General features: G+C 38.6%; 2 protein-coding genes and 1 long non-coding RNA gene across 15 annotated transcripts in view; 1 reads left to right on the plus strand and 2 right to left on the minus strand.

Moving 5' to 3' along the window:
* Window positions 1-23146, minus strand: part of RSBN1 (round spermatid basic protein 1) — a 51309-nt gene extending 28163 nt beyond the window's left edge. The window contains exons 1-2 of the mRNA XM_003892419.5: window positions 22300-23146; window positions 7220-7893 (exon numbers count right to left, since the gene is read on the minus strand). Coding sequence (XP_003892468.1) covers window positions 7220-7893; window positions 22300-23002 — 1377 coding nt within the window. The 5' untranslated portion in view covers window positions 23003-23146. The remainder of the gene's footprint in view (window positions 1-7219; window positions 7894-22299) is intronic.
* A 44-nt stretch (window positions 23147-23190) lies between these two features.
* Window positions 23191-27117, plus strand: part of LOC103887871 — a 42313-nt gene continuing 38386 nt past the window's right edge. Inside the window, exons 1-3 of one of the 5 annotated variants that reach the window (XR_652128.4) lie at window positions 23191-23368; window positions 24986-25088; window positions 25955-26050. This is a non-coding gene — a long non-coding RNA (uncharacterized LOC103887871). Of the gene's footprint in view, window positions 23369-23655; window positions 23700-23733; window positions 23976-24985; window positions 25089-25954; window positions 26051-26115; window positions 26172-27117 lie in introns of those variants that run through there. The other 4 variants (XR_001892739.3, XR_001892738.3, XR_004178216.1 and 1 more) reach the window with 4 other exon arrangements.
* The window catches only part of PTPN22 (protein tyrosine phosphatase non-receptor type 22), a 70626-nt gene continuing 67915 nt past the window's right edge, over window positions 24407-27117 (minus strand). For 8 of the 9 annotated variants that reach the window (XM_009215739.4, XM_009215754.4, XM_021927324.2 and 5 more), the window contains one exon: window positions 24407-25552. In XM_009215739.4, coding sequence (XP_009214003.2) covers window positions 25488-25552 — 65 coding nt within the window. In that variant the 3' untranslated portion in view covers window positions 24407-25487. The remainder of the gene's footprint in view (window positions 25553-27117) is intronic. The other variant, XM_003892412.5, reaches the window with a different exon arrangement.

The following is a 27117-nucleotide window of genomic DNA, read 5'->3' on the forward strand; positions in this document are numbered from 1 at the left end:
GAGAATGAGAAAAAGATGTATACAGAGAAAGTTTAAATAGTATTTATGAAGAATAGGTAAGCAAGCTAACCAAAGAAACGAAGTAGGCTTCCCAGGCAATGTTGACGACCCAATGGGAAGCATTATAAAATGTTATGAAGAGACAAAGTCCCCCAGTGACGACCAATCAAAACATGATTTTTTTAAATTTGCACTTTGCAGAGGTCAGATAAGATTATCTCTTAGTTTATGATGCTCTGAAATTCTAAAAAGATGCTATCTACAGGTCAAATGAAAGGAACTAGAGTAATGGTAGATGGTATGTGGTTTAAAACAGTGTTTCTTAAACCTGCCTGATCATAGGAATCAAGTCAGTCAAGGTACTTATTTCATGCCTCACTCCAGACCTCACGAACCAGAATTTCCAGAAGAGGAACCCGAGAGTCTAACGTATATTTGAACTAGCAACCCCAAATTATTCTTAGGATCTGGGAAGTTTGGGAAACTCTGGCCTGGAAATAGCACCTGAAAGCAAAGAACAAGTTGAATTCTACCACTTCCCAGAGTTTATGTACTGGAGCACAGTGGAGGAAGAAACAGTATTGGGAGGACTGGAGGGAGGTACGTACGAGACCAAAGAACAGAAAAAACTAAAGCTGCCATGGAAGCAGGAGACATAACGCCAACAGGAAAAATGCAGCCTTTGGTAAAAATCAGAAGGCAAAGTGGGGAGGGGAGAAGGATGTGGCATCAAAGAGAAATACGCCTATTAAAAAAAAATAGTAGTTAGTTTTGCATAAAAATTTAACATATTTATAGTATCTATAAAATGTTAAACAATTATCTTTGAATATATACATACGCTGTCAATACATATGTAGTGTTTAAATTAGAAACTCAACTTCACAGCTATCCTGTAAGAATTTCTGAATTAAGTAAGCTCAACTGTGTCCCCAACACATACAGGTTCTCCTACAAAGGACAATTATAAATCTGTTAATAACTCAGGAGAACACCAAGCTAAAAAAGCACTATGTGGAAAATCCTGTGTACAGGGGTTTGAGAGGGGGTGTGGATTATTCCACAGAACTCACGTTTCAGGAAGAAGCCTATTCAAGCTTTTTTAAAACACAGAAAGGAAAAAGCTAGCCAGCAATCTTCCTAACCTTGTGACTTGTGAATAGGAAGGCATTCCTACTTTAAAATATATAGTGAAAAAACAGTGTCAGTGGGTCAAAGTGAGTACTTAAAATGAGAAAAAAAAAGAATCAAGCCTACCATTTTTATTTATGCCATTTTATTTTATAAAACCTGCTACTTAAAATGTTTATTTCTCCTTTTCTATAACACACTAATGTATACAGTTCCTTAAGGGTTGCTCAGTTATTCTCCAAGCTATATACTACTCTACCAGTTCTACTCTTCATTAGTACTACCAATTCATTATAAAATGTTAATCAAAGATCAGAGTGCATATAACTAGCCCATATAAGGCCTTGTCCCAACACACAATGAGGGAATAACACTTTTTGTTTCTCTCTGGAACCGCAGACACTAAAATTGTACACACCAATGCTACAGAACATTATCATTTTATAGACTAATAAAAGTAACATAAGAAATAAAACTACCTAAAGTTAAAAAGCTTTTATTCTCAGTGAAACCTCAAAATTATATATGCAAATTTTTGAAAAAGATACTTAAAACATGCAGATTTGCCAATCTCCCCTCCCCACCAGCAAATACATAACACACACTTCTCTCTATGTACATCCTTTAATTACTTAGTTGCCAGAAGATCTCAGATGGTGATATTGAAAACAATTCCCTTTTAACTTCACTGTATTTTTAGTGTTTTTTATTATTTGCGTAATTTATGTATAGATTTTGAGACCTATATGGCCTTGGTGGTCCATTTACTAGCAACATCAGCATCACCAGAAAATGCAGACTAAAAGCAGGGCTAATGGCTCACACCTGTAATCCGAACACGCTAGAAGGCCAAAGCAGAAGAATCCGTTGAGGCCAGGAGTTTAAGACCAGCCTAGACGACATAGTGAGACTGGCTCTATAAAAAAATTTAAAAATTAGCCAATTGTAGTAGTACACACCCATAGTCCTAGCTACTCTACTCAGGAGGCTGAGGCACTGGAAATAGCACCTGAAAGCAAAGAACAAGTTGAGATCAACCACTTCCCGAAGTTTACGTACTGGGGCACAGTGGAGTAAGAAACAGTAGAAAGACTACTAGAGCCTAGGATTTCAAGGCATCAGTGAGCCATGATCACACATCATGATCGCACTTCAGCCTGGGCCACAGAGCAAGACCCCATCAAAGAAAGGAGAAAGAAAGGAAGGGAAGGGAAGGGAGGAGAAGGGGAAGGGGAAGCGGAAGCGGAAGGGAAGAAGGAAACTCAACTTTATAAAGTTATCCTGTATCAACTGCTGAGAGTTAAGTAATCAAACAAGGATCAGCTTACTGTTTCAATGGACATATAAATTTTTCTGCTCTGGTGTTAGAACATTTGAGTTTTCTAGAATGTTAAAAGAAAACCCTATATGTGGATCCTAGCTTTAGCCACCACAATAATTTAAAAATATAAAAATAACAGAAGTTTTCATTCTTCTTGCACAAAACCTACATTTTACTTTCTCCTGCTTAGAGGAGCTGAGTTCTAAAGCTTCTCAAATTTTAATGTGCATTCGAATCACCTTTTAAAAAGGCAGATTCCAATTCAGAAAATCTGGGTAAGAGCCCAGTCTACATTCCTAGCAAGCTCCTTGGTGACGCCAAATTCATACATAGAGCAGACTTTTAGTAGCAAGGTCCTAAAGAAAAGGTGTAATTTACAATAGTATTTAGCTATCCATGGTTTGCAAAGCACTAATCTTGATAACGTCTCCAATTCAATTCCTAACTGATAAACCTACCACTTTCCCATCCTTACTTTCTGGATCTTTCATATGGATGAAATAAACACTTCATTCCTAAAATGTAGAAAACTTCTAGTCTTTCTTCTGCCTGTCTTTCTTTTTGGTCTCTTCCCATGTTCATCATACTTGTGGGTGCATCACAAGATTATACCCTTAGTTTCAACTCCTTTCCAGTGCTATCGCTGGTTCCATCTTCTGCACCTCTGCATCTCCTGCATTAATGGGTTCAACTTCTGCATCTCCAACCTAGACAAATCTCTCAAACTTGGATCCATACATTCAATTCCTAAGAGTTCTTTCTTTTTCTTTCTTTTTTTCTTTTTTGAGACTTGTTCTGTCGCCCAGGCTAGATTGAGTGGCACGATCCTGGCTCACTGCAACCTCTGCCTCCCAGGTTCAAGCCAGCCTCCCAAGCAGCTGGGATTACAGGCATCCGCCACCATGTCCAGCTAATTTTTGAATTTTTAGTAGAGATGGGGTTTCACCACTTTGACCAGGCTGGTCTCAAAACTCCTGATCTCAAGCAATCCGTTCACCTCAGCCTCCCAAACTGCTGAGATTATAGGTGTGAGACACCATGCCCAGCCTCCTAATGGTTATTGCTAACCATATATTCCCACAGGTACCTTCAACTCAAGATACCTCAAACTGAACTCATCAACACCCTCTGGGCCCTAGAAACTAGCTTTTTCAACCCTGTATTGGCTTTGACCAGTATCACCATCCACCCATTTGTCCAAACCACATCTGAAGACTATCCCTCTCTCTCACCAAGACTAGTTAAATCTCAACCTTCTAATTATTTCTCAAATTACTTTCTTTTCTCTCTAATGTCAGTTCCAGTTTGGACATGGAGTATTTATGATCTGGTTACTATCACAACTAACTGGTATTCTTGCTTCCAATCTCATATCCTGCACCACCAATTCCATCCTCCACACTATTATGTAATCTTGCAAACAAATGAATAGCAAGCATTTCCCTATTAAAATTCACCAATGACTCCCAATTATCTTTAGGAAAAAGTACTAACTTTTTAAAAGCATGTCATATAAGGCTCTTCATAATCCTAATCATGTCTCTCTCTCTCTGGTCTCAACTCCTTCCATCCCTTAACAGTTAGTGCATACTCTTGCCATGTCAACCTATTTGTAGCTCTCTCTAAGTGCCACATTCTTAAATGCCTCTGTGTATTTGCATAGGCTGTTATTCGCTTAAAATGTTCTTACCAAGTTAAGTATTAACATGCTTTCGAGATTTTACTCGAGCATCACATGGCTTAACATGCCTTTTCTAATTACCTCAAGTCTGCATTAGGCAATACCACAGACAGTGCTCCTTCTATTATAGGGTTTGCCCTATGCATACCTCTACTCAAATAGAACTCTGTATTATAATTGCTGGTTTACTCATCTCCCCCACTAGACTGAGCTCAACAATTAGTCTTTTTAAGAACACAGTGCTCTAGGCCGGGAGCGGTGGCTCACGCCTGTAATCTCAGCACTTTGGGAGGCTGAGACAGGCGGATCACGAGGTCAGGAGATCGAGACCATCCCGGCTAATACGGTGAAACCCCGTCTCTACTAAAAATATATAAAAATTAGCCGGGCATGGTGGCGGGCGCCTGCGGTCCCAGCTACTTGAGAGGCTGAGACAGGAGAATGATGTGAACCCGGGAGGCGGAGCTTGCAGTGAGCTGAGATCGCGCCACTGCACTCCAGCCTGGGCGACAGAGCAAGACTCTGTCTCAAAAAAAAAGAAAAGAACACAGTGCCCAGTACATGGTAGGTTCTCAGCAAGTGCTTGCTGAATAAACTATCTTGAAATATAGTCACAAATAATTATTATGGCTACACATTTAAACTATAAATAACTTCCAATAACTCTGTCTCTAAAGCAATAAAAAATTTACTTGACTTTATTTCTAGGTTTAACAGAACTTCACAAAATGTCAAAAGACTTCACGTAAGTCCAAACTACCCTAGGTATTTGTTAAATTCCCAACGATCTAAAGGGATTTGTTAAAAATATTAGAAACAAAGCCTTTTGCATGCTGTGGAGATACTTTAATTTCAATGACCACAGTGTTAGACAAATAAAAGCACTAATCTCTTCTCCATGGTAAAATGATGTGAACATCGTTCAGGTGGCCTGGGTTTGCATCTGGACTCTTCTACTTACTAGCTATATGACCTTGGCTAACAAACAATGAACATCTCCCAGGCTCAGTTTCTTCCATGGGAAACAGAGATAAAATTGCTTACCTACCTACCCACTGGGTTGTTTCAAATATTCAGATATGAATTTGAAAGCATTTCTATAAACCATGAAGTGCTAAATACATTTGAACTATTGTGTTAACTTCTACCCCAACATCTGCTAAAGTTGCAAACTTAAAAGTTTAGTGGGCTAATCAAACCTCCCATATCCACACCATACTCTTCTCTAATGACTGAAAATTTATAAATCAAATTAAGTTTCAGGACCATGAGAGCACAGGACTCATTCAACAGTCCTCAATATTCTTATGTGGTTGAAGTGTTTAATATGTAATCTAATAATAATCTGATATGTTCTTAAAAAGTGGTTATTTTTTAAATCTCATAGTAAATATCAAGGTAAGTTGTTGGTACAGTCATTTAAATTTCAGCTCCATTTTAAAAAATTAATTGGAGGACAAAAATCAGCAGGGAATATTTCAAGATATTTTCTTTTATTAACTATTCAGATTGGATACTGTCTGTTGACATACAAATTTAATCCACTTTAACTAATAGGAATGTTAAAAAGTCACCCTTACAAAACTGGGACAATTTTCCCCCAAATTTCTGGCTTATTTCTCAGAAATGCTTGTTGGTCTATCAAAAGAGAAAATTTGCTGCATTTTTCTAAACTAAAAAAATGATACAGCATGTTGACTCTGCTCTCAGCGATATCTTTCCTTCTTAAATAGGGAACTTATGGGGATTATGGACTATATTGGGAGAAATGTTTTCGGTCTCATCTGCAATATTTATAAAAATAGAATTCCTTGACCTTCAAAGGGCAAAACTTTAAAAAAAAAAAAAAAAAAAGGAAAATGAAAAAAGAAAATCTACTACAAAAGTCAGCACTTCGGTACCTGGTTGTGGTAACAAGGCCAAAATCCAAGACGAAGCCCTTTATTGCACATGGTGTTCCAACATCGTGGGCAGCCCCATCTTGCGACCTCTCCACATTGGCTGCTCCTGCTCTCTCTACTGCAGAGAGAACTTCAATTAGAGAAATTCTGAAGCTCATAAATCTAAACTGGATACTCCCCTCATTGGAGGCAAAGATGGTAAGACTCACTAAAAAGATTCAAGTTAGAGGAGGTTACAAATAAATCTAAGTGGCTTGAAACCACTATAATTCAGGCAGCTGAGAGTCTTATTATGGCAACAATCTATTTACCTAAAAAAAAAAAAAAAAATCTTAAGGGAAAAGAATGGCAGCAAATTACTAGACAACCTGAAAAAATAGAACGTACAATCATAAAAGTTTAAAAAGTGAGTCTCCACTAAAGTTGAATTTATAATACATACTGCACAAACTTATAGCTGACCATTCATATTCAATTCTTATGAGAAAAGCAAGTAAGAAAAAAAAACTAGGACACATTATTAACTTCTTATGCCCTAAAATAACTTCACTGAAAAAAATGTTTGGTTAAAACCACTGGTTAAGAAGCAGACATTTCCCTGCTGACTTAAGCCTAGCTGCCCAAGCAAGGCTTCAAAAAATGTCTTCACCTACAACAATGCATAGGCGGAAGGAGCAGAGGCTATGGCGGTCTTCCTAATAACACTTCCAAGTCACATAACTGGGGTATATTTCTGGGATGGACTGCCAACAAGTTACTGAAAGAGATATAAAAACTCCAAAAACCTGGAAAATAAACAGGCCCATGCCCTCACGTGTTTCATTATGATATAAAAGCAAACCTTAACTAAAGTTATTCTGAGACTACCACATCTCAATCACATCCTCCATACTAACATTACCTGATTTGTGAAAGACCAGTTAAGTTTTCAAGCTAGTTTTCCATAAAGTTTGTAATGATACATAACATTAGTATAAAGCATTCCTTCCAGTAAATAAGAAGTCCCACCCCAAAGAACTCAGTAATTAAGATTTTTCAATGAAAGGAAGAGACAAACAATTTGAAGCACCTTTATTACCATAAATTTGTTACCAAAAATGTGCTGGTACGTGCTGTGCAACAGAATGAGGTTAATTCTGTTTAGAAATGTATTTACTAAATAATTTTTAACAACGTTTATCTTACCTGAGTGTGAAAATTTGAAATGGTGGTTGTTTCAATATCTTTCTTGCCCAGAATTTCCATTTTCACTGGAGTGTTGGGGAAATTAAAAGCAAAGTAGTCCAAGAAGTCTGGGAGATAAGCAGCCGCTCCATGCACTATTGCTAAAGCATAGTAAGCAGCATTTTTCTCATTTTCACTGAATGTCAAAGCAAGAAACTCCTCAGAAAATCTCTCCATCTCCATTGGAGACAAAAATGAGAGTTCATCCATGTAAGCATGAAGGACAAGAGCACCACCATTGGACTGGTGTTCCTCATGAATAAAGTTGCTAAATTTAGTACCTGTTTTTAAGAAATTTCTACGAATAGAATGTTCCTGGTGAGTCATAAAAGGTGTCTGTACTCCCTGGGGTACCCGATATTCTTGCATGCCCAAATTTAATCGGCACAGCTGTTCATCTTTCAGATACCTGAAGGACTCCTTATTAAGTCCTGAAGTGCTATTTATTTGTCCTTGGGTGAGAATTTCTTTACTGATGCGGGTCAGGCCAGCACAGACGGTTTGAACTTCCTTATTGTACATTTTAAGGCGTCTTCCTCGCATGTCTTCTCGGTGTTTCTTTTTCTTTTTCTTCTTTATTTTCTTCAAGACAAAATCATCGGCTCTCTGGGTTTTACCATTTTCATCTGGTGTTTCTGGCCACAATAATTAAAAAGAAGTTAGTTGCTAGGACTAGTGTCAACATACAAGCTTCTTAAGGTACTTGATCTCATTAAATAGCCTATCCTCAAATTCTCTGAATTTGCTATTACAACTTACATGGTTAGAAAACAAATGAGACAGAGATCTTAAAATATAATAATATTCTGGATTGAAGAAAAGATTAAAAGAACTGAAGGTATCCATTTTTCAAAGCAGTATTACTGACAATGGAGAAAAATCAGAAATAATTCACGCATCCAAAAAACAGAGAATGGTTAAATAAATCATGATACAGCAATGGTATGAAACATTATACGATAGCTAAATATGACGATTCTGAAATCTATGTTAACAACATAGATCCTTTTGTTCAGTTACCATCATGAAATTTAAATTTAAGCTGGGCGTATTTTGCTGTCGGCCTATGAATTACTATGATACATACAGGCAAATCAAACAAAGGCAAAGTAAGCCATGGGATATCATTTTTTCCTATCAAGTTGGCAAAGTTTGTGGTTTCTGGCCATTCTCAACTACTGTTGCTGGAAGTAGTAAGTTGCTACTAAACTGGTACAACTTTCTGAAAGGCAATTTCATGATACGTGTCAAAAGTCTTAAAAAATATTTCTAATCCTCAGACTCAGAAATTCCACTTCCAAGTAAAAGTTATCTAAGAAAATAATTGAAGATCACAAAAAGATATTCATGACAGTATTATTTAAAACAACACAACAGAGAATGCTCTAAATGTCTAATAACAGGGGACTGATTAACCTCTGGTAGTTACATATTATAAAATACTACCCAGCCATTATAAATTATATCACAGATGGTTGGGCACGGTGGCTCACACCTGTAATCCCAGCACTTTGGGAGGCCGAGGTGGGCGAATCACGAGGTCAGGAGATCGAGACCGTCCTGGCTAACACGGTAAAACCCCATCTCTACTAAAAATGCAAAAAATTAGCCAAGCATGGTGGCGGGCGCCTGTAGTCCCAGCTACTTGGGAGGCTGAGGCAGGAGAATGGCATGAACTCGGGGGGTGGAGCTTGCAGTGAGCTGAGATCACGCCACTGCACTCCAGCCTGGGAGACAGAGCAAGACTCCGTCTCAAAATAAATAAATAAATAAATAAATTATATTATAGATGAAAAAACTGACATAAAAATTAGAAAGTTACAAAATGCTTAGACTGTCATTCTTTCAGAAAGCCTTTTCTTCCCCACCCAATTTGGATAGCTACTCCTGCTACATGTTCCCTTAGCTTTGCATCCCCATTGCAGCACTTATACTCTGTGTTATTAACACTTCATTTTCCACCCTCCCCTAGACTGTCAGCAATCTAAGTTTAGGGATGTATATCCTACCTTCCTTTCCTGAACACTTAACACATGTACATTCTGATCCCATGTTTATATAAACATTCATTCATCCAAACATTTAAGTACCTACCAAGTGCTTAGGTATACTTCTGAGCACTAGGACCATAGTGCTGACTAGGACATACACAATCCCCAATCTCTTGGATCTTTTTCTCCCTGCTTTTTGAGGAGTATGGAGTCCCACTATGTTGCCCAGGCAGGTATCAAACTCCTGGGCTCAAGCTATACTCCTGCCTCTACCTCCCCAAGTGCTGGGATTACAGGTGTCAGCCATGGTGACTGGCATCTCTTGGATCTTAAGATCTAATTGTACAAGAAAAACAAAGTACCAGGTAGTGATAAGTGGGATGCATTAAGTTTGAGGGAAGCTCTTTTGGGGAGGTAAAATTGAGAGTGATTCCTAAAGAATAAGACAAGCCAGGCATGTAAAGGTCTAGGAGAAAATATTCCCAGAAAGAAGAAAAGGACCTAAAGCGATGAAAAAGTCTGATCTATAGATGCTTTATACACACACACACACAAACACACACACACACACACAGAGAAAAATATCTGGAGAAATATATACCAAGTTATTAACAGTAGTTATCTATTGGTGGTAGAATTCTAAATGTCTAGCTTCTTTTCTGCTTATCTGTATTTTCTAATTTTCTACAATAAATGTATTGCTTTTATAATTTAAAAACTTATTTTTAATTTTTAAAGGATTATCATGGATTAACAAGCCCAAGATGGAATGACATCTTTTGTTTACCAGTTGGAAAATATACCTAGCAGGAAACTTTCAGGATGAAATACCAGGTACAGTCCTGACCAACCTTCAAGTTTGGTCTAGTATTTACTGTATAGAATTTACCCACCAAACAATCATTTTTTCTAACATAATTGAAGTAATTTGGAGTTAAGACAAATATTCCAATTAATCCTATTATTACATCTAGAAGAATAAGTTCAACAAATTTTAGAGTTAAGAATTTACTTGGTACAATACGTAAATATATAACAGTTCCAGTACTCTATATAAAATCACTTCGAGTGAATTAGTTATTACAAGGCTTATAAAACCTTCTACATAAAATACTTTAAAAACCAAGTCAAAGACTTTCCAATGCCAAATAACTTTCATTGTATTTAATATTTCCTTCTAAGAACAATAAAATGAAAACCCTTTATTTGCAAATATCACTTGTAATTAAACTGTGACTAGATGCCAAAATTTACATATAATCAAAATCCTGTTAACCTGGCAAGAGAAAAAGTCATCTTTTATTCTATATGCAACTAAATATTTGAGATATTTGAGAATTAAACACTTAGTAATAGTCACTTATACTTCTTACCACATAAAATGAATCTAAATACTTTCCCCAATATCATATCAGTAATTTAGTCAATTCTCCCAAGCAACTAAATGTTAATGCCATTCAATATAAAGGTTAGACCAATTTAAAAATAGTCATCTAATTACCCTCTGCTATTAATGTTTTAGAATTTCACAGGAAAACAAGAAAAGAAAATATCTCCAAATAGATATTGTTATTTTAAGCTTCGAAAGAGGTACTTGGTATGCAGAAAATGAATTGCGACCTAGATCTGCCACTGAAATTAGCACCAAGAAGGAACTGCGCTGATTGTAACACATTTTCTATATTACTATCAACTTTCCAGTGGTATTTATAACATGGCCAAGTCTCTGTGGGTTTCACTTATACGGGTTTCACAAAAGTCACTTATATGAAAACCATTCAATTAGTCCAACATGGCCCATCTCAAAAACAAAAACAAAAACAAAAACAACAAAAAAAGAGAAAACCACTGTATAAAGAAAAAAACCTTACATTGTAATTTCATAAATCAATATGATAAAAATTTTAAATATGAAGTAAATCTCAAGCTATCTTCTCACTAATCCTGTTTTTCCTTTTTTTTTTTTTTTTTTTGAGACGGAGTCCCGCTCTGTTGCCCAGGGTGGAGTGCAGTGGCGTGATCTTGGCTCACTCCAGCTTCTGCCTCCAGAGAGTACCCTGCCTCAGCCTTCCAAGTAGCTGGGATTACAGGCATGTAACACCACATCCAGCTAATTTTTTGTATTTTCAGTAGAGACAGGGTTTCACCATGTTGGTCAGGCCGGTCTCGAACTCCTGACCTCAAGTGATCCACCTGCCTCAGCCTCCCAAAGTGCTGGGATTACAGGCGTGAGCCACCGCACCCGGCCCCAGCTTTTGACTTTTATCTAACTAACTTAGGCTAAGATACAGAAAGCGTGACTTTTTTACAGAGAAATTTAAGACTACCCATTTCATACTGGCTAACAAATCTCCATAAGGAAACAAAATTTATTACTGAATTATCAAGGTGGCAACTAATTGAGAATGGCATATGTATACAAAAGTTATTAAAGGTTATTATCAAACGCTGGCCACTGTTGCTTTATGAGAAAAATAACAATTGTCCTGCCTTGAATTAAAAACGTTATTTGAAAGTCAATGTCCAAAGTCTTCACAACCTTTCTATTTCTGATTTTAGCTTTCCAACGGAGAATCTATTCAGCACATTTTTTAGTATTTCCCCATAGTGTAAAAGCTAAAATTTATTGACTACAGTTCTTTATAGAAAAAGAGCCAACAACCTACGCTATACCTGTGACTTAGAAAAGCTTTCACATATCCAACTGTGTGATTAAATATAAAGAGAAATACATAATTCTACAGAGGAAGATACAAACATTCACTTAAGAAACAAATTGCTGGCTGTCCTTAAAAAGGTCATTATCAATACATGACATTATTAATAAGATCCTCATATGTGCTAATACTTCCAATATTATCAATTATTGTCATCTGATTTCATACTACTGAAAGTTTTCATTAATGCAAAAAATAGCTTTCCACATTATTAAGTTCTCCTTTTTTTTTTTTTTTTTCACTCTCGCCCAGGCCGGAGGGCAGTGGCACAATCTCGGCTCACTGCAACCTCTGCCTCTCGAGTTCAAGCGATTCTCCCACCTCAGCCTTCCAAGTAGCTGGGACTACAGGTGCACATCACCATGCCCAGCTAATTCTTGTAGTTTTTGGTAGAGACAGGGTTTCACTATGTTGGCCAGGCTGGTCTCAAACTCCTGACCTCAAGTGATCTATCCGCCTTGGCCTCCCAAAGTGCTGGGATTACAGGCATGAGTCACCATGCCCGGCCTACAAAACGTAAGGTCTTAACAGCAATTCTTATACTCGAATTATGACTTAGAACTGGAAAAACAAAAAAAAAGGTAGTATCTTCAATTCCTAAAAATCATAGTAGATAAGCAAAAGCAAAACAAGTGTCATTGCTTACATCTTATTACTCATGATTTTTTAAAGGACTAAAGTTGTTTTCTGAAAACAAATTATTTTCAGTCTTCTTGAGAGTTCTTCCAGTTCTATATAAATACCTGACTAAAAAGGAAAAACAAACAACTACTCATTTTGAAAGCCAAACATTTTGAATCATTGTATGTTTTTAACACTGCCTTACTTTACCCATCATCTCTCTATATCATGGTGTTTTAAGAGCACTCCCTAGGTTTAAATCCCTGTTCTGTAAGTACAACTTTCTAGTATACTTTCTAGAAGTATAACTTTTTTCCCCTAAGCCTTTACTTTTTTTTTTTTTTTTAGAGCAGTTTCAGGTTCCTAGAACTATAACCACACCTGGCTCCCACAAATGCATAGTCTGTCTCCCTGATTATCATCACCCCCAGCCAGAGTGGAATATTTGTTACAACTGATGAGTCTACACTGACACATCATTATCCGCCCACAGTCCATGGTTTACATTCAGGCTCACTCTCGGTGTTGTACATTCTGTGGGTTTGGATAAATGTATGACATGTATCCACTGTTAATTAAGTAGCATAAAGAGTAGTTTCACTGTCCTATAAAATGCTCTGTGCTCTGCCTATTCATGCATCCCTCTCCAAAACCCCTACCAACCACTGATCTTTTAACATTCTTGATAGTGTTTTGCCTTTTCCAGAGTGTCATATAATTGGAATCATAAAATGTGCAGCCTTTTCAAAATGGTTTCTTTTCACTTAGTAATATGCATTTAAGGTTCCTCCATGTCTTTTCATGATTTGATAGTTCATTTCTCTTTAGCACTGAATAATATTCTACTGTCTGAATGTACCACAGTTTATCCATTTACCTACTGAAGGACATTTTGATTGCTTCCAAGTTTTGGCAATTATGAATAAACCTATTATAAACAGCTATCTACAGGTTTTTGTGTGGACATAAATTTTCAACTCCTCTGGGTAAATTTCAAAGAGTATGACTGCTGGATCATACAATATGTTTAGTTTTGTTAAGAAACTGCCAAACTGGCCGGGCGCGGTGGCTCAAGCCTGTAATCCCAGCACTTTGGGAGGCCGAGACGGGCGGATCACTTCAGGGTCAGGAGATCGAGACCATCCTGGCTAACACAATGAAACCCCGCCTCTACTAAAAATACAAAAACTAGCCGGGCGTAGGTGGCGTGGGAGCCTGTAGTCCCAGCTACTCGAGGCTGAGGCAGGAGAATGGCTGGAACCCGGGAGGCGGAGCTTGCAGTGAGCTGAACAGTCACTGCACTCCAGCCTGGGTGACAGAGCCAGACTCGGGCTCAAAAAAAAAAAAAAAAGAAACTGCCAAACTGTCTTCCAAACTGGCTATATCATTTGTACCTGGGCAGGCCACTTAAATGAGATGGCATATCTTTTTGCAAGTTAATTTCTTTGCACTGCTTCTCATTGGTAAAATTGGAGGAAAGAACAGTATCTCATCATAAAATTCATGTACAGAGTAAATGAAAAATGCATGTAAAGTACTTATAATTGTCCTAGAACATAATAAATACTCAATACATCTTAACTACTATTATTGCCAAAAACAGTTGAATTCTAGAGGCCATAGAGTGTACTATTTAAGAACAGGAGGTGTACAGTTAGATAGACCTAAGTCAATGTCCCAGCTCTATTGTTTACTAAGTTCTCTGGGTAAGCTCATAAATCTCTTTAAACCTCAATTTTCTCACCTTAAAATGTTATCATAGGCCAGATGCAGTGCCTCATGCCTATAATCCCAGCACTTTGGGAGACTGAGGCAGGAAGATTGCTAGAGTCCAGGAATTCAAGACCAGCCTGAGCAACACAGCAGGACCCCATCTTTACAAAAATAAAAAATAAAAAAAATTAGCTGGGCTTGGCGGTGCATGCCTGTAGTCCTAGCTGCAGGAGTGAGCTAGGCTTAGCTACAGGCTGAGGTGGGGGGATCACTTGAGCCCAGGAGTTCAAGGTTACAATGAGCTATAATCACTTCACTACACTCCCGCCTGGGCAACCCTGTCTCAGAGAAAACAAATATATATATTAATTCTAGAGTCTATCTCACAGAGTTATTTTAAGGATTAAATGAGACAATGACTATAATAGGCCCTCATCACAATATTTGACACACAATAAGTCTCTTATCATCTTGATCATCAAGAGAAACACATAAGAAAGATCTCTGAAAGAAGAAAGAAAACTTATCTGCCAAGTGTATAATAGGGACCATATATGTTATCTCATTTTAATCCTTAAACCAATTAAGTATGGAGAAAGAAACAGAGCCTGAAACCAGATATGTAATTTATATTAGGTCACAAAGCTAGTAGACAACAGCCAAGATTCAAACCTCTCACCTATCTGACTCGAAAACAAACTCTTCTAACATACTGCACACTACACTCTCTTCCTTTCTGCCTCCACTATCGGACATCTCCCTGCAACACTCCCATTAGATGATTAACTAAGATTATCTGGTTACAATTAATGGACCTGAGGTAGCTTGGAAGAAAGGGAGTATTACTTCAACAAATATCTTACTTAGTACCTATTCCAAAATTTTTCGTATCCTTAAAGGTGTTTCTGCCTCTCTCAGGGTGAGCAGGGAAAAATATTAGTCCCTACAGTTGTTGTTCTGATAAATAAGATTATCTGTTTATTTCAATTCCCTTATAATCCCAATAATTTTCCATTTCTAACATCAAAAAGAAGTGCTTCTGGACTTAAAACCCCAGGTTTTTGACATAAGAGAAAATTTCCATTAAATGTCTGGCTCAGGAACACTTACACTCTGTGATAGCAGTTAGGCAAGTGGTCAAGAGTAAAAAAAAAAAGAGAGAGAAAGGAATGATGACTCACAAGAGCATACATATGAGCAATCCAGTCATGTAGTGATATTGGAGAAGACAGCCTATAGGGGCTGTCCTTCCTTTCCTTTTCAACAAAATATTAAAATCATGAATTTACTAAGAATAATTAAAAAGAAGCATTACTTCTTTTGATGGTTTTTTAAGGAAGTATGTTTGTCCTATTTTTTTTTTTTTTTTTTTTGAAACGGAGTCTCACTCTGTCGCCTGGGCTGGAACGCAAGTGGCGCAATCTCAGCTCACTGCAACCTCCCCCTCCCGGGTTCAAGTGATTCTCCTGCCTCAGCCTCCCAAGTAGCTGGGATTACAGGCGCCCGCCACTACGCCCAGCTAATTTTTTGTATTTTTCGTAGAGACAGGGTTTTACCATGTTGGCCAGGCTGGTGTCAAGCTCCTCACCTCATGATTTGCCCACCTTGGCCTGAGATTACAGGTGTGAGCCACCACGCCCGGCCTGTCCTATGTTTTTATGAGCAATAAGAGGGACAGAAAAAAATTAAGATTTCAAAACACATAGGTAACTGCCAGTTTAGTTAGACTCAAGTCTACTGCCTATATGAAATAAAAACATTTAAATATCTCTTTGTTAAATAATCAACCCCAGTGTGCATAGCAGAAAGAGAGGTCAACTGGGCCATGAGTGAAAAAAACTGAGTTCTGTATTCAGCTCTATCACTAACTAAAAAATTTTAAGCATTTCACTTTACCTCTCCGAAAATCACTTTACTTTCTGTTTTGAAGATGAGCAAGTTTACCCTAGCATTTACAGATTAAATTTTTGTTTCAACTGTTTATGAACAACTCCAAATATTTGAGATTGTAATAGTTCGTAATTAGTCTCCACATGAACTCCGATTAAATACTGTTGAACTGCTGTGCAGGAAGGAACATGTCTCCTAAGTGAACTCAAGGGTGGCAAACTTCTCTAAAGAGTCAAACAGCAGGCTTTGCAGGTCTTATGGTCTCTGTCTCAATTACTGTATTCTGCTACTGTAGTGCAAAAACTACTATAGACAATATATATGAATGAACAAAGCTATATTCCCATAAAGCTTTATTTCTGGACACAGTTTAAATTTCATAAGATTTCCATGTGCTACAAGGTCGTTCCAACTATTTTAAATTGTAAAAACCATTGTTAGGCCAGGCACAGTGGCTCATGCCTGTAATCCCAGCACTTGTGGGAGACACATCACCTGACGTCAGGAGTTTGGGACCAGCATGGCCAACATGGTGAAACCCCATCTCTACTAAAAGTACAAAATTAGCTGGGCATGGTGGTGGGCGCCTGTAATCCCAGCTACTCAGGAGGCTGAGGCATGAGAATCCCATGAACCCAGGAGGTGGAGGTTGCACTGAGCTGAGATCGCACCACTGCACTCCAGCCTGGCACAGAGCGAGACTCTGTCTCAAAAAAAAAAAAATTGTTACATTACAGATTGTACTGATTTTTGAAAAAAGTGCAAAACCAATTCAATGGAAGATTAATATTTTCAACAAAAGGTGCTAGAGCAACTGGATATCCTTAGGCAAGAAGAAAAAAAAAGGCAACCTAAACCTCACACCTGTACAAAATTAACTCAAATGAATGACAGATTTAAATATAAAAGTTAAAATTATAAAACTTTTAGAAGAAAACAAAGGAGAAAATCTTTGGGATCTAGGACTTGGTATGTTAGATATGATGCCAAAAAAACATGATCCATTAAAGAAAAAAAAAACTAGTAAATTGGATATCAACAAAATTTAAAACTTTTGCTCTGTGAAGTATCCCACTGAGAAGGTAGAAACGACCAGACACAGTGGCTCCTGTCTGTAATCCCAACACTTTGGTAGGCCAAGGTGGGAGGATCACTTGAGCCCAGGAGTTTGAGAGCAGCCTGGACAACATAGAGAGACCCCGTCTCTACCAAAAACAAAAACAAAAAACATTAGCCAGGTGTGGTGGTGCACACGTGTGGTCTCAGTTACTCAGGAGGTTGAGATGGGAGGATCACTTGAGCCCCAGAGGTTGAGGCCAGAGTGAGCCATGATCACATCACTGTGCTCCAGCGTGGGTAACAGAGTGAGACCCTCCCCAAAAAACAAAAACAAACAGGCTGGGCGTGGTGGCTCATGCCTATAATCCCAGCACTTTGGGAGACCAAAGCAGGCGGATCACCTGAGGTCAGGAGTTCAGGACCAGCCTGACCAACATGGCAAAACCCCGTCTCTACTAAAAAATACAAAAAGTAGCCGGGCACAGTGGCAGAGGCCTGTAATCACAGCTAGTCGGGAGGCTGACATAGGAGAATCGCCTGAACCCAGGAGGTGGAGGTTGCAGTGGGCCAGGATCATGCTACTGCACTCCAGCCTGGGCGACAAAGTAAGAATCCATCTCAAAAAATAATAATAATAATAAAAACCAAAATGACAAAAAAAAAAAAAAAAAAACAAGCAAACAAACAAAAAGGAGGGAAAGACAAGCAACAGACTGGGAGAAAATATGTGCAAAACATACAAAGAAGCTGCACCTGTTATCTGCAAAAAATTATCAAAACCCAACAATAAAAAATATACAATTCAAGGGCCAGGCGCAGTGGCTCACACCTGTAATCCCAGCACTTTGGGAGGCTGAGGCGAGTGGATCGCCTGAGGTCTGGAGTTCAAGACCAGCCTGGCCAACACAATGAAACCCCGTTTCTACTAAAAATATAAAAAAGTAGCTGGGCGTAGTGGCGGGCACCTGTAATCCCAGCGACTCAGGAGGCTGAGGCAGGAGAATCACTTGAACCCAGGCGGCAGAGGTTGCAGTGAGCCAAGATTGCCATTGCTCTCCAGCCTGGGCAACAAGGGCAAAACTCTGTCTCAAAAAAAAAAAAAAAATATATATATATATATATATACACACACACACATACATACACACACACACAATTCAATTAGAAAATAGGCAAAAGGTATAAAGAGACATTTTACTGACCAGGATATATAGATGGCAAATTATGATATGAAAAGATGTGTAATATCACTAGCCATTTGGGAAATGCAAATTAAGATCATGATGATATATCACTACACATCTATTAAAATTGCTAAAAATAGTGACAATACCAGATACTGGCAAGAATGTGGAGAAACTGGATTTCTCTTACATCGCTGACAGGAATGTAAAATGGTACAGACACTCCAGAAAATAATTTGGCAATATCTTAAAAAACAAACAAAATAAATAAACATATACAGTCATCCTTGGTATCCACGGAGGATTGGTTCCAGAGCCTCCCAGGGCACCAAAATCTAAGATGATCAAGTCCTTCATATAAAATGGCATAATAATTGCTTATAACCTATGCACATCCTCCCCTGTATTTTAAATCATCTCCAGGTTATTTATACCTAATACAATGTAAATGCTATATAAATAATTGTTATACTGTATTGTTTAGGGAACAGTGACAAGAAAAAAAAATCTGTACAAGTCCAGTACAGACAATTTTTTTAAAAATATTTTCAATCCCAGGTTGGCTGAATCCAGGGATGTGGAACCCATGGATACAGAGGGCTAACTGTATTTGCCATACGACCAAAGAAATGAAAAGTTACATGCACACAAAAACCTGAACATCAATTTTCATAGGAGCTTTATCTATAATAGCTCAAAACTAGAAATAATCAAAATGTCCTTTCTTATAGGGGAATGATTCAATAGGTGAACCATGGTACATCCACAGCATGGAACACTATTCATCAATGAAAAAGAGGGATGGATCTCAGGGACATCATGCTGAGTGAAAAAGGGCAATCTCCAAAGATTACATACTGTATGATTCAACTTATATAATAGTCCCAAAATGACAAAATTACAGAGATGAAAAACAGGTTAGTGGTTGCCAGGGGACAGGGACGATAGAGAGATAGAGGGAGTGCCAAAGTTTGTAAAGGGTTTGTGGTGGTGGAATAGTTCTGTATCTTGATTGTAGTGGTGGTTACACTAATCTACATATGATAAAATAGCATATAACTACATATACATTGTTCCAATGTCAATTTCCTGGTGTTGGCATTATACAATAGTTACGTAAGATGTAGCTACTGAGGGAAACCGGTAAAAGGTAAGAACTCGAGTATGTTTGCAATTTCCTGTCAATCATTAATTATCTAAAAAAAAAAAAGTTAAAATAGTTTCCAAAAATCTGAGGATAAGCGAAGGAAAGACACAGCTTTGCAAGTAACAAGAATCTGCCCACTCTCCTTATTAATCTTAGAGTTGTTTTAAGGACCATGCATAATAAAATAATAAAGGCCAGTTTTAACTAAGTGCCTACCATGAGCCAGGCACTGTTGTAAGTACTTTGACACAATGCCCTATTTAATCCATACAAGGTCCTTATAAATGAAATACCACAATCCCATTTTACAGACAGGAAAAGTGCGGTTGAGAGAGGGTAAAGCAATTTGTTCAGGTTCACACAGTAAGAGAGTCATGATTTAAACTCAGATTAATACCAGAGGCATGCCTCCTGCATACCACTGTAACAACAAACATGTTCACAGGACAAGAAAGGTATCAGTCCAACTATGTGCAAAACCCTGGATTAAACAAAGTTAAATCAGTTTATTTTCTGTAGGGTTTTCAAAACTTTTAAAATGCCAGTTTGCCAGTTCATATTACATATGTAGAAGGCTACAGTATACAGTGTTTCTCAAATGTATTTGACCAAAAAACTCTTTTTCACCCAAAATATAGTTTGGGTATATGATCCAACAATCTCTCAGTCAAAAGTTAAAATGTTTAAATGGACTTATCTTAACCCACTTCTCTTCTTCACATATTGGCAAACTACAGATATTTAGAGTGGTGTTGTCCAATGTGGTAGCCACTAGCCATATGTGACTAATTATAAATTAATTAGAATTAAATAAGATCAAAATTTCAGTTCCTCAATCATGCCACATTTCAAGTCTGTTCAGGAACCACATATGGCTACCATATTGGTCAGCACAAATACAGAAAATTTCCATCATCTGAGAAAGTTCTATCAGTCAGCATTGGGTCAGAAGCGTGTTTTTTAAAGAACGTGGGGCCTGTGTAATCTTCAGAGAAGCAGATTGTGAATTATTACACATGCTATTGCCACTATCTCCCATAAAACAGGGCCAGGTCAGGGATCCTTGATGATATAAAGCCACTGTAATGTCAAAGCACAGGGAAAAGGTAAACAAAGGAGTGGAAAAAATGAATAGCAGGAAGAGAAAGCAACATCATGAGGCCTGGAGATGAAGCTCGAAGCAGGATTCAGGAGTCTGGTTTCTACTCCCTGTTATGTCAATAATTCATCTTTTTAAAAAATATTTAAATTTTTTGCACTTGGTGCGAATTAACTGTGATTTGATTAAGCAGGCCTCTTTACTACTTTGGGCCTCAGTTTCCTTTTCTACAATACAAATTTAAGCCAGAGGATCACTGATTCCCTCTAGTTCTGTACAGTTAAAACACACACACACACACACACACACACACACACACACGAAATGAGAAAGTAGGGAATAAAGGTAAAAATAAAAAGAGAGCAAGATCATTGCATATTGGTGGTGAAAACTGGCAATTCTGTCATCTTGCCACAAGTTCTACTGCCAAAGATAAGATTTGGATGCCACCAAATGAATAAAAATTTAATGCTATTCAATAAATACTTACTGACCAATTATTTGCAATGAACTACACTATCTGGAAATAGCACCACCAAAAAAAATGATTAGCCTTAAGACCCAATACGTGGAAAGAATGCAAGACTCACAAAACTTTAGGTTGAAAGATCGGTTAATTAACACGTAATAACCTAACTGGCCCAGTACTAAGAAACAAAGAAGTATTTTAAATCTCCTTGAGGAAAAACAACTAGCAAATTATATAAAATAATATATAAAGTACAAACATATGGCATAATCAAAAGCATCATATTTGTTCCACAAAGAATATAAATAAATGCTACAGGTACTTGGGAACAGGAAGACATCAGTTTTGGCCAATCTAATTTTTCTAGAACCCACATTTAATTGGATACTCTGACATTTTCTAGTTAAATATTCTTGAGGGCTATTGGAATTAACAGATTCACAAATTGTGCTAGACAGAATCAAATGCAACTGGAATTCCAGCCTCTACTATCTACTGCACAAATTCCCACTTTTCAGAGGCACTGTTGGTCCTATTTCCTAGTATCAAAGGGTAGAGAAAACTTCCACACGACTATTCTAAGAATTTAAATGGATAATATGAAAACTTTAAAATGATTTTTATCTCTAGATTAAAAAGAACCAAGATTAATTGCGTGTGATATTTTATCTTGCAGAAGCTAAGTCAACCAGTGAGTCGTGTAACCTTTATATGAATTCCCTTCTGAAAGACTGGAACCATACTCCTGACAATTCTGGCGCAAGGGAGAGCGGATACTAAAGCTTTCCAGCAAGCAAAACAAGGAGAAGGGATTTTAGCAACATGTCTTTTCTTTGGAAAGGCATTTTTTAGTACCCCACCTACTAATCTAACGCGGCGCGGAAACCCTGCAGAATTTGAAAACAAATGCTGAGGTTCCGGGGGACTGGCAAAGGGATTAGTAACTGACAGCTCGGCCTCGGAGCGAGAAGCCTCAAGTAGTTAGATCAAACCGTGTCAACGATCTGAAATCCAGGGTCCACCCCAGTGAGCTTAGGGAAGTAGAGCAGCAGAAGGTAAGCAGGGGTTTGGCGTCTTTCAGTCCTAAAGATGCAGGATATCGGAACTGAGAGAGACCTAGAACCCAAGTCGGGCAGTTTGCCTGCTCTCACCTCTCTTGGGGGCTTTGATCAGAGGCACCCCTCCAGTCCTCTCGCCGTTTTCCTGCTTGTCCTTGTGCTTGAGATCGGTTCCGCAGGAGCTGGGGTCACCATCGGAGCCGCGGTGGTGATGGTGCTTGTGCCGCTCCTTGTGGCCCTTATGCTTGGGCCCGGCCGCGCTCACCGTCAGAGGCGAGAAGGTGAAGAGGGCCGAGGTGCTTGCGGCCGGGAGAGGGGCAGCGACAGCGGGCCCGGCGGGTGCCAGCGAAGGTGGCGGCGGAGGCGGCAGGAGAAGAGGCTCAACAGGGCCTGGGACAGTTGGGGCTGCATTCGTTGGCGGCAGCGGCCCAGGATGTTGGCGGCTGCGACGCCGCCGGTGAGGGGGAGCGAGAGGGGGCTCCTGGCTCGGCCGTCCCCGCTTCTCCTGAGACCCCCCACTGCTAGATCGGCGCTGCCGTTTCACTCCCCGCGGGGAGACCCCAGCAGGAGGTTTCTCCTTCCCCTCTTTGTCCGGCTCCTCCTGCGCCGCCACCGCCCGTACTACGCGCACCGCTCCGACCTGCGCAGCCATTTCACCCACAAACACACATTTAAATGGCCCGACCGCCCCCCCGTCCGCGCATCGCGCAAGCGCCGCCCGCGCACTGCCCGCTGGGCATTGGAGTCTCTCCTCCGCCCTCCACTTGTCGGCTGTTCTTCGTCCAGAGATGAACATGCCGGAAGCGGCCGTTCCCAGCTTTTCTCCGCAGGCCTCTCCAACCGAGCTCTATTGTAAAGCACCGTGTGCCGCGCAAAGCATGATGGGAGCTGTAGTTCCGCCGGGCCCCGCGCCGCGTCCCCGGCTCTGAGTGGAGGAGCGGAAAGGGAGCGTGCGCGGAGTCACGCTTCTGGCTGCGACGCAACCGCCGCTGGGCGGTGAGTTGCCGCCAACCGCCCTAACGGCCGAAACAATGTTAATGGCTTTTAGAGTCTGGCGGCGCGTTCCCATTAGCATCTTCCTATGACCCTTCCTCGTTTACACGGAGGAAGTGGTCTCCACAGTGACTTTTAAATTTAATATTTCTCTCATAACCTTTGTCAGGTAAAAAAATCTTCATCCTTTAAACTTTTACGAGGGATGAAATGAAGGTGAAAAGAAGATTTAGTAATATGTAAAATAAGGGTGGTTTTGCTGTAAAAATATGATAGGGCCGCAATTCAGAAATGTTTTCAAGCATCTGGGGCATTGCTATGGTTACAACTACAGGCCTACGAAGTCAGATCCGAGAACTGCTTGGGGTCCTGGTGGGGGCGGCACCTCCTTGCCATCGGGCCACATCCCCGCTAATGCCTGGAAGAGTCTAGCATTTATTTTTAATATATCCCTACAGTTAAGAAAAATTGTAGATGGAAAACCATGTTTAAAATTTTTTGTAAGTTTTTTTTTTCAAATCTTAAGGATAAGGTTGCATAAATTTGAAAAGTGTGCCTACCAGAGAACACACCACAAATCGTCACTGTTCACTACGGATAGCTGCTGCTCAGAAATTCATTTAGAATTTCATCCTCGCTTTAGCTTTTACCTGGGGTTCTTTTAGGTATTTATTTAGAGACGGGCGGGGCGGGGCTCTGTGTCTTAGGCCGGCAATCCCAGAGCTTAGGCCGAGGCAGGAGGATCGCGTGAGGCCAGGAGTTCGAGATCAGCCTGGGTAACAGTGAGACTCTGCCCCTACAAAAATATTTTTTTAATTATCTGGGTGTTGTGGCACGCGCCTGTAGTCCCAGCTACTCGGGAGGCTAAGGTGGGAGGAGTGGTCGCGCCACTGCACTCTGGCCTGGGTGACAGATCCAGACCCTGACTCTTAAAAAAAAGGAGAGAGAGAGAGACAGGGTCTTGCTCTATTGACCAAGCTGGCCTCCAACTCCTGGGCTCAAGGACTGAGTAGCTGGGTCTACAGGTGCACTCATGGCGCCCTAGGTGACTCATAGTTACCTAGGATTCTTTTAATATATTTGTTTCTTGTTAAAGACATTTGGAAGTAATTGATTACAATGATATATATACTCAGCAGATAAAATTACTGTGGTTTGATTTCACTAGTTTCTGGAGAAGTATTACCTAAACACTACTGCAATGAAGTCAGTTTAAAAACAAAAAAGTTTATTGATTATCTATTGGATACATTGTACTACAACAGACAGCTAATAATATTTCATTCAGTTTGCCCTATTGGGCTTCTGAATGAAAAATACTGAAGAACAAATGATGTTTAAACAATACTACGTGTTTCCAAAAGTTATAAATAAAGTTATTTAAATAAAAATATTTTTAATGCATTAGGGGAAGTCAGGTGGATTCTTTGTAAAACACAATTACCCACCAATTTATTCACTACATAAAATTAGAGTTGAAATAGATTTTCTTATGGCAGATCCATATTCATATAGAAATTCATTTTAAACTAGTATTTCTGATGGTCAGATAAAAATTGCACATGATCTGAAAGATCCTGTATAAACATACACAATTTGTATCTTTTGCTACCAAAAGATAGCTATTATATTTCATTGATTACTTTTCTAGAATTGGTAATTTAATGACTTTGATTAAAACTTTCAGTAATGCAGTTGAACTCCTTTGTTGTTATATTCAAATAATTGTCATTATTTGCACATTTTATTTTTGTAAATATAATTTCTCATTTTCTTAATATTCCAGTTTTCCACAATATTCGGGAAGATTTACAAGGTATACTTCATTTAGGCAAAAATAACTTAGGGAATAGTCATTGTCAAGAGCAATTTGTATTGCAACCCACAAGGTAAGTTCTTTTTTTAACTTTTTATAGTACATTCTGGTAATGTAGAAATTAGTTGAGATCCAAATCTTACAAACCTTTTGAAGTTTACATTTATGTAAAAAAGTAAAAGAAAATAAAAATAACTGGCAAAAATGAAAAATCCATTCTAAAAGTGTTTCTCCTATAGCATTCTCTACATAAGCTCAAGTGACAAACTTTTATTTGCAGTTTTCAACTCAATGTAAATGATATGAAAATGCAAAACTTACATTTTGCTTTTCTTTTAAAAGCTATTAACACATTAGCATATCTTCATATTTGATGTTATGCATATAGAGCACTTATTTTAGCTAGCAGTATTCCAGTAGTTTTATTTGCAGGTGTACTTGCAGCCCATATGCTTATAAATCTGGAGTTTTATTAGATATTCCAAGTTGGTGGTGGATTCCTTGGTCCTTTGGGTTTTGAAAAACGGTTTGCAAAACCTGGGAACAAAAATGAAGTTGAATGAAAAAGATGTTTTAAGTATAGAAATGAATACTTGGATTTTAGAGTATAATATATGCAAATACATGGTCTTTTTTTTTAAGTTTAGGCAGCATCTTGACCAATTTAGTAATAGATTATAAAGGGATTATAGTAATATAAAGTTCAAATGATAACAGAATACTAATAACACTTTGAAGAGCATTTACAAATTTAATAATGGTAATAATAGAATGTAGGACCCTGGTTATATATAGCCTTTGATAATTTAGTATATAATATCATTTATCTATGACTTTTTGTCATCCACTCCTTCCCAATAAATGAAGCTGGGAAATTTAATTTTAATTTCACAAAATATAGTACCGTTACTTATAATATTATTGTAATATTACATCTAGATATACTTCTATGTCAGTCCAGAAATCCTTCAATTTACTAAGAGATTATGTTTGAAAAGCTTAGAAAAAAATAAACAATTCTGAAAAACGAAGTAGGTAAGTAATCATTATTATTTATCTTTCTTCTTCAAACTTGTTCCCCCTACCCTACCCCAAAAAAGGAGGATGAGAAAATTTTTCACAACTAATGAAGGCTATTTCTGGATGTTTTCAAAAGGTATGCAGGTTGATGATGTTGGTTCTTTATCATTTCAGCAACATATGACTTTATGACTTTTCTTTGATGGTAATGTCTTTTTGTTTGTTTGTTTTTTGTTTGAGACGGAGTCTTGCTCTGTTGCCCACGTTGGAGTGCAGTGGCACGATCTCGGCTCACTGCAACCTCCGCCTCCTGGGTTCAAGCGATTCTCCTGCCTCAGCCTCCCGAGTAGCCGGAATTACAGGTGCCAGCCAACATGCCTGCGTAATTTTTGTATTTTTAGTAGAGATGGGGTTTCACCCTGTTGGCCAGGCTGGTCTCAAACTCCTGACCACCTTGGCCTCCCAAAGTGCTAGGATTACAGGTGTGAGCCACTAAGCCAGGCCTAATGGCAGTGTATTTTTCAGTTATCTTACACTTAGCAACTTTAGAAACTTACAGTAAGAAATGAAAGGTTCGAAGTATAGAGGAATAATAAAATGGAAAACTGAAAGATATTCCTAAACCTTTAATTTCATCATTTTACAAGTTGTACTGTCTACCTTAAAAAACTGATGTAAAGATCAAATGAGATATTTGTGTAAAAAGCAAATGGGATGAGGTGCAGTGGCTCATGCCTTTGAGTAATCCCACAGGTTTGGAGGCCAAGGCAGGTGGATTGCTTGAACCCAGGAGTTCAAGACCAGCCTGGGCAACATAGTGAAACCCTGTCTCTACAAAAAAATACAAAAAGAAATTAGCTGGGCATGGTGGCTTGCACCTCTGGTCCCAGATACTCAGGAGGCTGAGGTGGGCAAATCATTTGAGCTCAGGGAGGTCAAGGCTGCAGAGGGAAAGAAAGAAAAAAAAAAAGAATTACAAAAACAAAAACACAGCATCCAGCACAATGCCTGGCACATAGTAAGTACTCAAATGTTGCTCAGGCCAGTCATGTTGGCTCACACCTATATTCCCAGCACTTTTG

This window comes from Papio anubis, chromosome 1 (genome assembly GCF_008728515.1).
Source record: "Papio anubis isolate 15944 chromosome 1, Panubis1.0, whole genome shotgun sequence".
In the NCBI taxonomy this organism is placed as follows: Eukaryota; Metazoa; Chordata; class Mammalia; order Primates; family Cercopithecidae; genus Papio; species Papio anubis.